At 35.7% G+C, this 10,717-nt stretch overlaps 2 protein-coding genes and 1 pseudogene across 3 annotated transcripts in view; all 3 read left to right on the top strand.

Annotated features, from left to right (window-relative positions):
• The window catches only part of ppa1b (inorganic pyrophosphatase 1b), a 4,811-nt gene extending 3,076 nt beyond the window's left edge, over positions 1-1,735 (top strand). The window contains exons 5-11 of one of the 2 annotated variants that reach the window (XM_016460779.1): positions 34-120; positions 241-367; positions 453-580; positions 666-751; positions 981-1,056; positions 1,204-1,243; positions 1,417-1,735. In XM_016460779.1, the coding sequence (XP_016316265.1) occupies positions 34-120; positions 241-367; positions 453-580; positions 666-751; positions 981-1,056; positions 1,204-1,243; positions 1,417-1,457 (585 nt within the window). In that variant the 3' untranslated portion in view covers positions 1,458-1,735. Of the gene's footprint in view, positions 1-33; positions 121-240; positions 368-452; positions 581-665; positions 752-852; positions 871-980; positions 1,057-1,203; positions 1,244-1,416 lie in introns of those variants that run through there. The other variant, XM_016460780.1, reaches the window with a different exon arrangement.
• Positions 1,736-2,556: 821 nt separating this feature from the next.
• Positions 2,557-5,882, top strand: LOC107668793 (GTP-binding protein SAR1b-like). The gene is made up of 7 exons (XM_016460781.1): positions 2,557-2,717; positions 3,452-3,525; positions 3,611-3,730; positions 3,893-3,958; positions 4,150-4,253; positions 4,533-4,664; positions 4,771-5,882. The coding sequence occupies exons 2-7, from the start codon at positions 3,468-3,470 to the stop codon at positions 4,885-4,887; spliced, it is 597 nt and encodes a 198-aa protein (XP_016316267.1). The 5' UTR covers positions 2,557-2,717; positions 3,452-3,467; the 3' UTR covers positions 4,888-5,882.
• A 1,026-nt stretch (positions 5,883-6,908) lies between these two features.
• On the top strand, positions 6,909-10,209 carry LOC107668791 (peroxisomal leader peptide-processing protease-like; annotated as a pseudogene).
• The last annotated feature ends 508 nt before the right edge of the window (positions 10,210-10,717 follow it).

Genomic DNA, 10,717 nt, shown 5'->3' with positions numbered 1-10,717 from the left:
TTACAACGACTTTCTTTAAATCTTTTCTGACAGACATGGGAAGACCCTGGGCACAAAGACAATGACACAGGGTGTTGTGGTGACAATGACCCAATCGATGTCTGTGAAATTGGAAACAAGGTATAGATATCAGTGTTTGTCTTATTCTGTGAAATAAAGCCAAAATTATAAAGCAAGCTGTCATATGTGCAGCTACAGTTGAATTAGATAAACAAACCCCACAATGCTTGATCTTCACAGGTGTGCTGTCGTGGAGATGTTATCAAAGTGAAAGTACTGGGTGTTTTAGCAATGATTGATGAAGGTGAAACTGATTGGAAAGTCATTGCAATCAACGTTGATGACCCTGAGGCAAAGGACTTGAACAGTAAGTTACACTCATTGCTTTCCACTTGACTTAGAAGAGAGACACATATATGTGATTGCTACCATTTTTCTGGTGTGAAATATAGACATTAGTGACGTGAAGCGACTCAAGCCTGGCTACCTTGAGGCCACTGTTGACTGGTTCAGGAGGTACAAGGTACCTGATGGGAAACCTGAAAACCAGTTTGCATTCAACGGAGAGTTCAAAGACAAGGTGTGTAGTTCTGAAAATTGTTGTAAACAAGCTTTAATTTGTGATTGGTCATATTTGTCATATAAATATGCTACATTTATTCCAGGACTTTGCCACTGAGACAATCAAAGCCACACATGGCTTCTGGAAGGCACTGATCTCACAGCAAACCAATGCTGGAGAACTAAACTGGTAAGGGAATGTTTCTTCAGTGGTCTGCATTTGTTTGCTTATTTTGCATAGTATTTTATTTCAGCTCTGACTGTTTGCACTTTCATTTTCAATCACTACAGATATATCCTGTTGTAGACATGGTTTACTGCTGGAACACATCAACATGATATAAAATATAAAATAATTTTCTTTGCTTTCCCCCCCTTTTAACATAAGTCATGTTGCTTTTTTCTCTTTTACTGTGCAGCAAGAACACGTGTGTCTCAGAGGGAGACAGTCCATTCTGCTGTTCGGCAGATGAAGCCAAAGCAGTTGTTGACGGAGTAAGAACATTGTTTTTGCTTTCAATTAATTTATTCACTGTTTTATTAATTGTATATACAGATGACTAGCATCAGTAGTGGTTCCTTATGTCAAGTAAGACTTCACTATTGTGGTAACTGAAACAAATTTTTCTTTTCATTTTTCAGTCTTGCCCATGTGGAGAGGCTGGTCTAGTTCCAAGCTCAGGTTTGATTTCATTTTTGTCTCTTTTTTATTTTATTATTTTTTTTTTTTACAGTGAAACATCAGATCTCTTAAAAATCTGTCCATATTTTTACTGTTACTTATCCATTCAGTTTGCGTTTACACTTTTTCTTTCAAGATGTGACATGATATTTACTTTGTGCTGTCTTTTTCAGTTGACAAATGGTTCTACTATGCAAAGAACCGAAGAACATAACACTGTGAACGGACCAGTCTGATCATGTTTCGAATATGTATGTCATTATCTGTCTAGAATAATGGTATTTTATGAAAACAGGGCACTTAACACCTTATCTGGGGACTGAATCTCACATTAACATTTAGGGGAGCTAACCAATGTCTTGCTAAGTTAAGTTGTATTTGATAATGGTTAGATATTCTGTGTAACAGATACTAAAGTTAGCTAATAGTCTGGTCAAACTCAGGTACTGTAAAATTCTGAACAAATGCTTTAATAAAGCTTTTCTCATATGACACTACTATCAGACATTTTTGTTAATACCTTTTGTTCTGTATTAGATTGTCTTTACATAATTGAAATATTCTGTTGATTACTCCAACTCGTGTTGTTTCAAACCCACGTGACTTTCTTTGTTCTGTGCAACAAGGGATATTATGCTGGCAGCCTCATTTACTTTCATTGCATGTTTTTTCCCATACAGTGTAAGTGAATGGTGACTGGAGATGCCATTCTACCTAACATTCATGAAACAATGTCATACAAGTGTGGAACAAAAAAATGATGACAATTTTTTGGATGAACTAATGCTCTACCATGTAGAATTTCAACAACAGTTTAACATTTTTTTCCTACAATATTATGTATTATCAGCAGTGTTGGGGGTAGCACATTACAAGTAACGCGAGTTACGTAATCAGATTACTTTTTTCAAGTAACTAGTAAAGTAACGCATTACTTTCCATAAAAAGTAACTACGTACCGTAATTAGTTACTTTTTTAGGGAGTAACGCAATATTGTAATGCATTACTTTTAAAAGTAACTTTCCCCAACACTGATTATCAGTATTGTGATTTCTAAAGGATCATGTAACAATTGAGTAATGCCTGCTGAAATATACGCTTTTCATAGTAATAAATTACCTTTTAAAATATATTAAAATAGAGAACAGTTCTTTTAAATTGTAATAATTTTTCACAATATTACTGGTTTTGACGAATGCAGCCTTGCAGTGAGAATAAAAGACTTATTTTAAAAACATTTTTAAAAAATCTTACCGATCCAAAACTTGAATGCAAAGTCTTAGCTGTCAAAAGAACCCACAGCCTCAAGTCCGTCAACATTTAGCAACCAGACGCCAACACATTAACCTACAATCGATCTGAGACCACCCTATGCAGCTACGCAGTTCCGGTTAAACGTCAAATTCGGGCTGTTGTTTAGCAGTAGAATACAGACTGGACTGACTGGTCTACAACAGAAGAGGACCCTTCCAGGTATTGACACGAATATTTTCCTATTAGAACGTATCGTGTTCTGTGCTGTTTGCAAATGACGCGATTATAAATGTAGACATTGGCTACAATGTTTAATAAAAACATTTTTAACACTAAAAGCCAGGTATTAAGGTTTCATCTAAAACGGCATAGTGAGCGTTTTTACCTTTACAATACCCTACTTTGCTCATTGAACTTCAGCATATCTGGCTGTTGTTTTGAGTGTGTTTTAAAGCGCCTCCACTGTATGGACGCGTTTCTAGAAAAACGCGTTTGGGCTGTGTATACTGCGATGTTTACATTTAAGATACAGTTGGGGAACAGTAATATTTGCACATGTATTCATCTTAATTTACAATGCAAACCCTTATTAATGTGTAAAAATGCACTTGAATTTGAACGTGAGTTGCTGTCATTTGAGTGACAGCTATGTCTGTGTGCTATATCCATGGCGTCAAGTGACGGTCTCGCAACTAGAAATAGTTTCTTGCGCATGTTGTGTGCGGGATATTGGTTAATAGCTACGAGGGGGTTTATGTTTCTTTTCTTAAATGCACTCTTGGAGACTAAACGTTAACTTGGGTCATTTAGTAAGGTCGTATCAGCTGTTTTTCACCTGCTTACAGTAGGTTTAGGTAAAGAGCTTATTCTGGAGTTAGCAGAGCCCCTTGAAAAGTCTTGGATCTTGTACTGAATTGAAACAATTCTCTCATTCTGCTGCTATTTTATTTCAGGGAACAGGCTACAAAAATGTCTTTCATATTTGATTGGCTGTACAGAGGATTCAGCAGTGTGTTACAATTATTAGGTAAAGTATCAGGCATATACTGAAATGAACACAAATAATAATGTAGCTGATTTTTTTGTGCTTTCATAATCTCATTTCATTTTAGGACTCTATAAAAAGTCTGGGAAATTAGTTTTTCTCGGATTAGACAATGCCGGAAAAACAACATTATTGCACATGCTTAAAGATGATCGACTTGGACAACATGTTCCAACACTTCACCCTAGTAAGTTGCCTAAAGTGCAGCATGTTTTACTCTTTTAATATGAGCTGTATACATTTTAAAAGGAAAGTACAAAAACAGAATGGCTTATTCTTACAAATTGAATTCTGTATATGTTGAAGCAATCTTTGTACACAATGTACCGTATCTTGTCTTATCTGTTAGCATCTGAAGAACTGTCTATTGCTGGGATGACTTTCACAACATTTGACCTGGGTGGACATGCTCAAGGTAAATATAGAATTTATTAATAAATGATTAATATATAATTGGAATTAAAATTTCAGAATTAAAAAAAAATCACCGCTATAGTTAAAAGGAGATTTATTTGATATATATATATATATAAACAAATTTGTTTAGAAATTCTAGAACAACCTTAAACACGATGCAAATTGATTTGATCTATTCTCAATCCTCAGCTAGAAGGGTTTGGAGGAATTATCTTCCAGCAATAAATGGGATAGTGTATCTTGTTGATTGTGCTGACCATGAACGTCTACTAGAAGCCAAAATTGAGTTGGATGTAAGTCTACTTTTTACTTGTTTTTATAAATATAATCAATGGTTTTGTCTATGACCAGTTATTTACTAATGAATGTTTAACTTTGAACACATTCAAACTCTCAGAAAAAAGGTACAAAGTTGTCCGCTCCGTGAAAGTTTTGTACCCATGTTTGACAGTGCAGAGGAATATCACTGCACTGACTTCAGTGCACTAATTTAAATTTCTTCCCAGTCCCACCAATCAAAAAACAGCCATGTATTTGAATAATAATGAGGGCACCTTGCTTTTTAATCATAGGCCCTCTTAACTGATGAAACCATCTCCAATGTGCCAATCCTTATTTTGGGGAATAAAATCGACCGTCCAGAAGCAATTAGTGAGGATGCGCTGAGAGGAATGTTTGGACTTTATGGACACACCACAGGAAAGGTAGGTCATTGAGGGAATTTATTTAATATATTTATTACTTGTCCAGTATATTTAACACAATGAATGATATTTTCTGGAGCAGTACATGGTCTTTTGTCTCACACAGGGGAATGTATCACTGAAAGAACTGAACCTGAGGCCAATGGAAGTCTTTATGTGCAGTGTGTTGAAGAGACAAGGATATGGTGAAGGTTTTCGATGGCTTTCTCAATATATCGATTAACATATTTAATGTGTTTATTAATTAAAAACCTGTGTATCCTATTTATTAATTGATTATTTATCTTGTACAGAAACTAGTAACCAGGGGTGTTATATATATTATCTGAGCCTATAAAATCCAGTGTGGTGATAGAGAAGTATCTGAGATATGCATTCATTCAAGCTACAGTAGCAATTACTTACATAAGTTACGTTTACCTTAGCAGTAATTTATGCTGTTTTCTTTTCTAAAAGCAGGGATAGAAATACAGTTTGCTTTAACAGTTGACTGAGCTGGGTTATTTTAAGAGGTGGCATCAAGTTACAGAATGCTTTTTTCAATCCAGTGTCAATTTTATGCCATGTGAAAGGTAAACATACTATTGAACATTTAAATCAAGTATTTTAATCAGGTGAACATCGCTTGTGCTGTGAAATTCTGATGTGAAATCATCAGAAGATACAGAATCATTTACATTACCTCAGTGCCTTAACCTTGGTGGTTTTTCCCCTAGTTCTGTATTTCCCACCTGTTCAAAGGAAAAACTTCTGAAGTGATTTGGTGTGCATTGCCAATGTATACATGCTTGCTTATCAAAATGACCTGAGATTTAAAATGAAATATTTCTATCTAATATATTAAAAGTGCAAATATTTGATTTGTATGTAGTATTTTGATACTTTTAAGACTGTGCTTATGTAGCACTCAGTGCCAGTGATGTCTACATTAGCCTGTTTCAACACTAAACTACCTGACTGTGTAATGAGTACTTGTTGACTGCCATCTGTAACTTATTTGCAGTTATGGCATGAGAGTATATAGGCTTTTTTAATTAATAGAAAATATGCCTGTGCAATAGAAAATGTCATATTACTAGGTCACTTTTACCCATACTTGTAAATAGGCTTAAGTGAAAGGATTGGGAGTTTCAATGCTGCTTATCTTTTGAAATGGCTGATTATGTGCATGCCACATGTAGCACTTTGTAGCATTTATGCACTGAAGTAAGCAAACAAAAATAAAAAATATATATATATTTTCCGTGTGTACTCTGATCTCAAAGAAATCATACATATATGTAGGCCTATATGAAATTATTAATCGTAGAAAGCAATTTTAATAAACATTTAAAACAATTGTGACATTCTAGTCAAGTTAAAAAAAAAAAAAAAAAGGTTATTTGGCCATACTGAATCCTTTGTGACGTGACCATTAGAATGAACTAGCACATTGTTGCACAAGAACCCAGTCCAATGTATAAACGACGTCTGATTTGTTAACGAAACTTTCTTTGGAGTTGGATCTTTTCAATGAATCTGATGAACCGGTTAACAAAACCGGTTAATGTCTCGTCTATTTATTTACAAAGCGAAAATGACTCGTTCACGAATGGTTTGACGTGAGAAACGTCTCTTTCGGACATAACGATCGTATTTTTATGTCTGGGAACGTAAAAGAATCACTGAACCGGTTATATGAAACGAATTGTTCAAAAGAATCGGACTTCCAATTACCACATTAATTGACCACGTGACTACTTTTACGCCAATGAAACCATACCAGGAAGCACTGCAGCTATATAGCGCATGCAACCATAGACATAATAAATACCTAGACGCCTCATTGGCCGCTCGACCGCACGTCAACGTCTCCGCCATATTGGTGAAGGCAACTCTCCATAACTCTCATATCGGGACAGGCGAAAACATACCTGACTCGCCGGCAGCTTGGGCATCTACAAACCGTCGCACAATAATGAAAACAGATCTCGGCGTATTATCTTTCACAGGTAAGACTGAACAGTTTTTTAAGGCAGTCTTGCCCTCACAAACATGGCGGACGCGTTGACGTATCGCAGCAACGGCTCAAAGCGGCCAATGAGGAGTCTAGGTATTTATTATGTCTATGCATGCAACAATATCAAGTAGGCGATAAGTTAATATAGATATTATTAAATGATCTAGCTTGTCAGACGTATTCGTTGCAACTCTAACTAGTTGTTATTGACAAACTGTGTTTGTTAGCATGGTGTTCTTATTTATAATTTGACCTCCAGCAGTGCCGCGTTTGTATCTTGAACTCATTTCAAGATGCAAGAATTAGTATTACTGTTATTACTATTAGCTTAAAAAACTGTGACCATTTTACTGAACCAACTTAATACTGTTATATCTATATCTACATATATTCAACGTTTGAAAATGAAGAATGTGGAAGAAACATGTTGTGTTGTCACAGTGTCCGAGAAGCCACTCAACCTCACATCTGGATCTCAGAATAAAGAAATGAGCTGTAGTGGAATGTTTCTGAATTACCAGGCTGGGAATGTAGTCTGTAGTGGCATTTTGTTCTCACGCTTTATCAATGACAGACAATCCATGAAGAAAAACGTGAAAATTTTGCATTCTGAAAGTTTCACTAAAGAGATAAAAATTAATGTAGATTACATTCACCTTTGCGCCAACCAATCGTGTGCAACGGACAGACGCAATACGAGCCGTCAAGAGGCTCAACTGTTAATGATGATCAATTGTGTGGAGTTTCAAGATGCATTTCACAAGATCTTCAAAGGGTCTGATAACTGGGGCTTTTGTAGTGGCACAGTGGATACAGAAGTTCTAGAAGACTCCAGGTTTTTAAGTTGGTTTGCACTTTTAAAAGTGCCCACTTCATCCTCATGCACCTGTAAGGAAACTATTCCATGGGTGAAGAGTGGCAGTCTTAAAAAGGGATGTCATGTCATCGCATGTGGGTCTCCTTTCGGTGGTCTCTGTCCAGACCTCTTCATGAACACAATTAGTAAAGGTATAGTTAGTAATCTGGCAGGAGATGAGAATGCCCTGATCCTGACTGATGCCCGCTGCTTGCCTGGCACCGAAGGAGGTGCTGTGTTTGTTAGCAAAGGAAACAGATCTTACCTTGTGGGTTTGATCGTTTCACCACTGTGCTGGAAATCAGATGAATGGATTGGGCTGACACTTGTGTGCTCGGTTCACCTGATTCTGAAAAACATGCCACAGGCTGGTGCCATCCAGGAGTCGCTGATAGAAAAGTCATCTCAGTTAATTACTGGCTCTCTTCAAGCTCCATTAACTGCAAACCGAAAGCCAGGCTCTGAATTTTACCCTGGAGTGGTGCTGATTGAGAGCGGCCAGCTGTGGGGTTCTGGTGTGCTGCTAAACCAGAATCTGGTTCTGACCTGCAGGCATGTGGTGAATGAAAAATCTGTGCTTACAGTCAGAGTCAACTTTGGAGAAAGGTAATGGGCTTTGAATTCATTCATATTCATAATTATAAGGCCTAAAGAAGTGACATTTTGTTTGGTGATCTTTGTTAAAACTGTTACATGTTATTGGTATTTTTAATCACCATGGGATTTGTAATAATATCTAAACTTTCCACCTCAGATTTCATGCAGTAAGTGGTAAGGTGCTGTATTCATCAGCACCATCATCTCCCTATGATATCGCTGTGGTGGAGCTTCAGGAACCCCTCGCAGACTCAGTAAAAACACAGTTTACCACATACGTTCACCCAGGTAATGTGCTGCAAACCTGTTTTATTGAAACTCATATTTAGCATGTTTGTTTTGAGATTTTGGTGTGATTTTTCTGTGGATGTCTAATGCCACCAATATAAGAAAAATTATATTTGTTCCTTCCAGTGTGTCAGTTTATATATGTGACAACCTCATATCCAAATATCAGGTGGTTTTGTATCAATTTTGACACTACATGTATATTTTTATATTTAACCGTAGTATTTTACATACGACAATTAATGTGATATTTGATACTATATTTTTTATTTAACTCCAGTCTTTTACATACAAAATATAACTATGGAAGCTTACTTCTGTCATAAGAAAGAATCATGCTTTGGTAAATCATATAGAAATAAACAGGCAAAATTGTGACACACTATGTCATAATTCTAAGATAATTAACAAAAAGTCGAAATTATGAGATAAAACGTCATAATTATGGCATGAAATGTCACAATTATGAAAAGTCATAATTATTTATGACATAAAAGTTAAAATGATTACATAATTATGACTTATGACTATGAAGTTGAAATTGAATGCAAGTCAAGTGACAAAATACACATCAAAAGTAAATATTAGGACAGCAATTATGACAATAAGTCAGAATTGTCAAATTATGACTTGTGTCATTTCAACATAAAAATTAGTGTAATTACATTTCAGTGATACTTACAATTTCTTTTAATTTGACTATTTAAGATTACACAGAAATCCTGCTTAAATTCCTGCATCCCTTAAACTGATTTTATTTTAATCAGATACAAGCAAATGAACATAATAACTGGTCAAAACAAAAAAAAATAATAATTTTCAGCACTATGTATCATGCTGAAAAGGAACATAGATACATTTAAATGTATTCCACTTACAGAATGATGACTATATATACACTAACTCATTTAATACATTTAAATGTATTATAAATATAATGATCCCTTTCAGTTTGTATACAATATTTTGTAACTGTGTGTACTTCGTCCATGTGCAGCACCTGGAATTCTCATGTTGTGTGTGTTTTTTAGGTGAGGATGTGCTTGTTGTGGGTTATGGAGCTTTAGGGAGCAGCTGTGGCCCTTCATTGACCTCAGGGATCTTATCCAGAGTTATTACCCATCAGTCACGGCCTGTGATGCTGCAGACTACTTGTGCAGTGCAGTCTGGAGCCAGTGGTGGTGCTGTGGTCCGCTCTGCCACTGGGGAATTGCTAGGTAATATCATTACACATTTAATTTTAAGTAGTTAGGAATTAAATGAAAAGGTTTTGTTTATCAGACCATCAACCAGTTGTTCAGTAAAAATGCAGTATTCAGTGGAGATTGAAATATACAATACCTTCTCTAACCAGAAGGGGGCACCATGTGACCAATTAAGCATATTTTTCTCTCTTATAGTTCGGCATCAAAGCATTCCAGCTCTCATTTGATGACAATGTCTGTTTAAATCAAGCTTTCATAGGCAGATTCTTTCTCATGTTTTTTTTTTTTATCTTATATATTCCAATATTAGGTATCGTGTCCAGTAACACAAGAGACTTTGCAGCAAAAGTGACATATCCCCACCTGAACTTCAGCATCCCAGTGACTGTTCTGGAGCCTCTGCTGAGACGTTTTTCTCAAACGGGAGATGCTGCTGTGTTTAAGGTCTTAACAGTGCAGAGGACGATGTCAGGAAGATATGGAGACTACAAAGCCTTCAGAGCAAGCTTTAATCAGTCTCCACATTTTTTATATATTTTAATCAGATACAAGCAAGTGAACACGACTGGTCAAAACAAAACATTGTTCTTTTCAGCACTATGTATCATGTCATATAACTACATTTGCAACGATTTAGGATTAAAAAATACATTTATCATACAAAAAAAAATGTCAGTCCTGGTTTCTAATTCCAATTTTAGAATGTTTGCTGCACTAGATCACTAATATATGAATGTGTGCCAACACTAAAACAATGCAGTATTATAGCAGAGCTTCATCATACGCTTTTTTATAAAATAGTTAGAAACCAGGGATGAAAACCTAAAATGGTTAGAAACCAAGGCTGAAAACTGTTCTCTAACTATTTTAGATTGATGCCAAGCAGGCTACACTGGATTGCTAAAATATGAAATGTGTGTCAATAATGAATCAATGCAGTATTATAATAGAGTATAATAGCAGATAATTATAATTTCATCATGCACATTTTTTCTTCTTAATGTTAAATGCGGTTTAATTTTCTTAATGACAATAAGTGAATATTTGAAAGATGTGTTTACATCATGTTTTCTATTAAAGTGAAAATATGTCTTCTTTTTTGAACCCT

The sequence above is a fragment of the Sinocyclocheilus anshuiensis genome, unplaced genomic scaffold (genome assembly GCF_001515605.1).
Source record: "Sinocyclocheilus anshuiensis isolate Anshui unplaced genomic scaffold, SAMN03320099.WGS_v1.1 scaffold72, whole genome shotgun sequence".
Lineage (NCBI taxonomy): Eukaryota > Metazoa > Chordata > Actinopteri > Cypriniformes > Cyprinidae > Sinocyclocheilus > Sinocyclocheilus anshuiensis.
This window is presented reverse-complemented; position numbering and strand designations above follow the sequence as displayed.

Bases quoted from the DNA above. Each gene is read 5' to 3' on its own strand.
- LOC107668793 (XM_016460781.1), top strand. From the start codon at position 3,468: ATGTCTTTCATATTTGATTGGCTGTACAGAGGATTCAGCAGTGTGTTA. The intron at 3,959-4,149 runs GTAAATATAGAA...CTCAATCCTCAG, and splicing joins CCTGGGTGGACATGCTCAAG to CTAGAAGGGTTTGGAGGAAT. The intron at 4,254-4,532 runs GTAAGTCTACTT...TTTTAATCATAG, and splicing joins AAGCCAAAATTGAGTTGGAT to GCCCTCTTAACTGATGAAAC.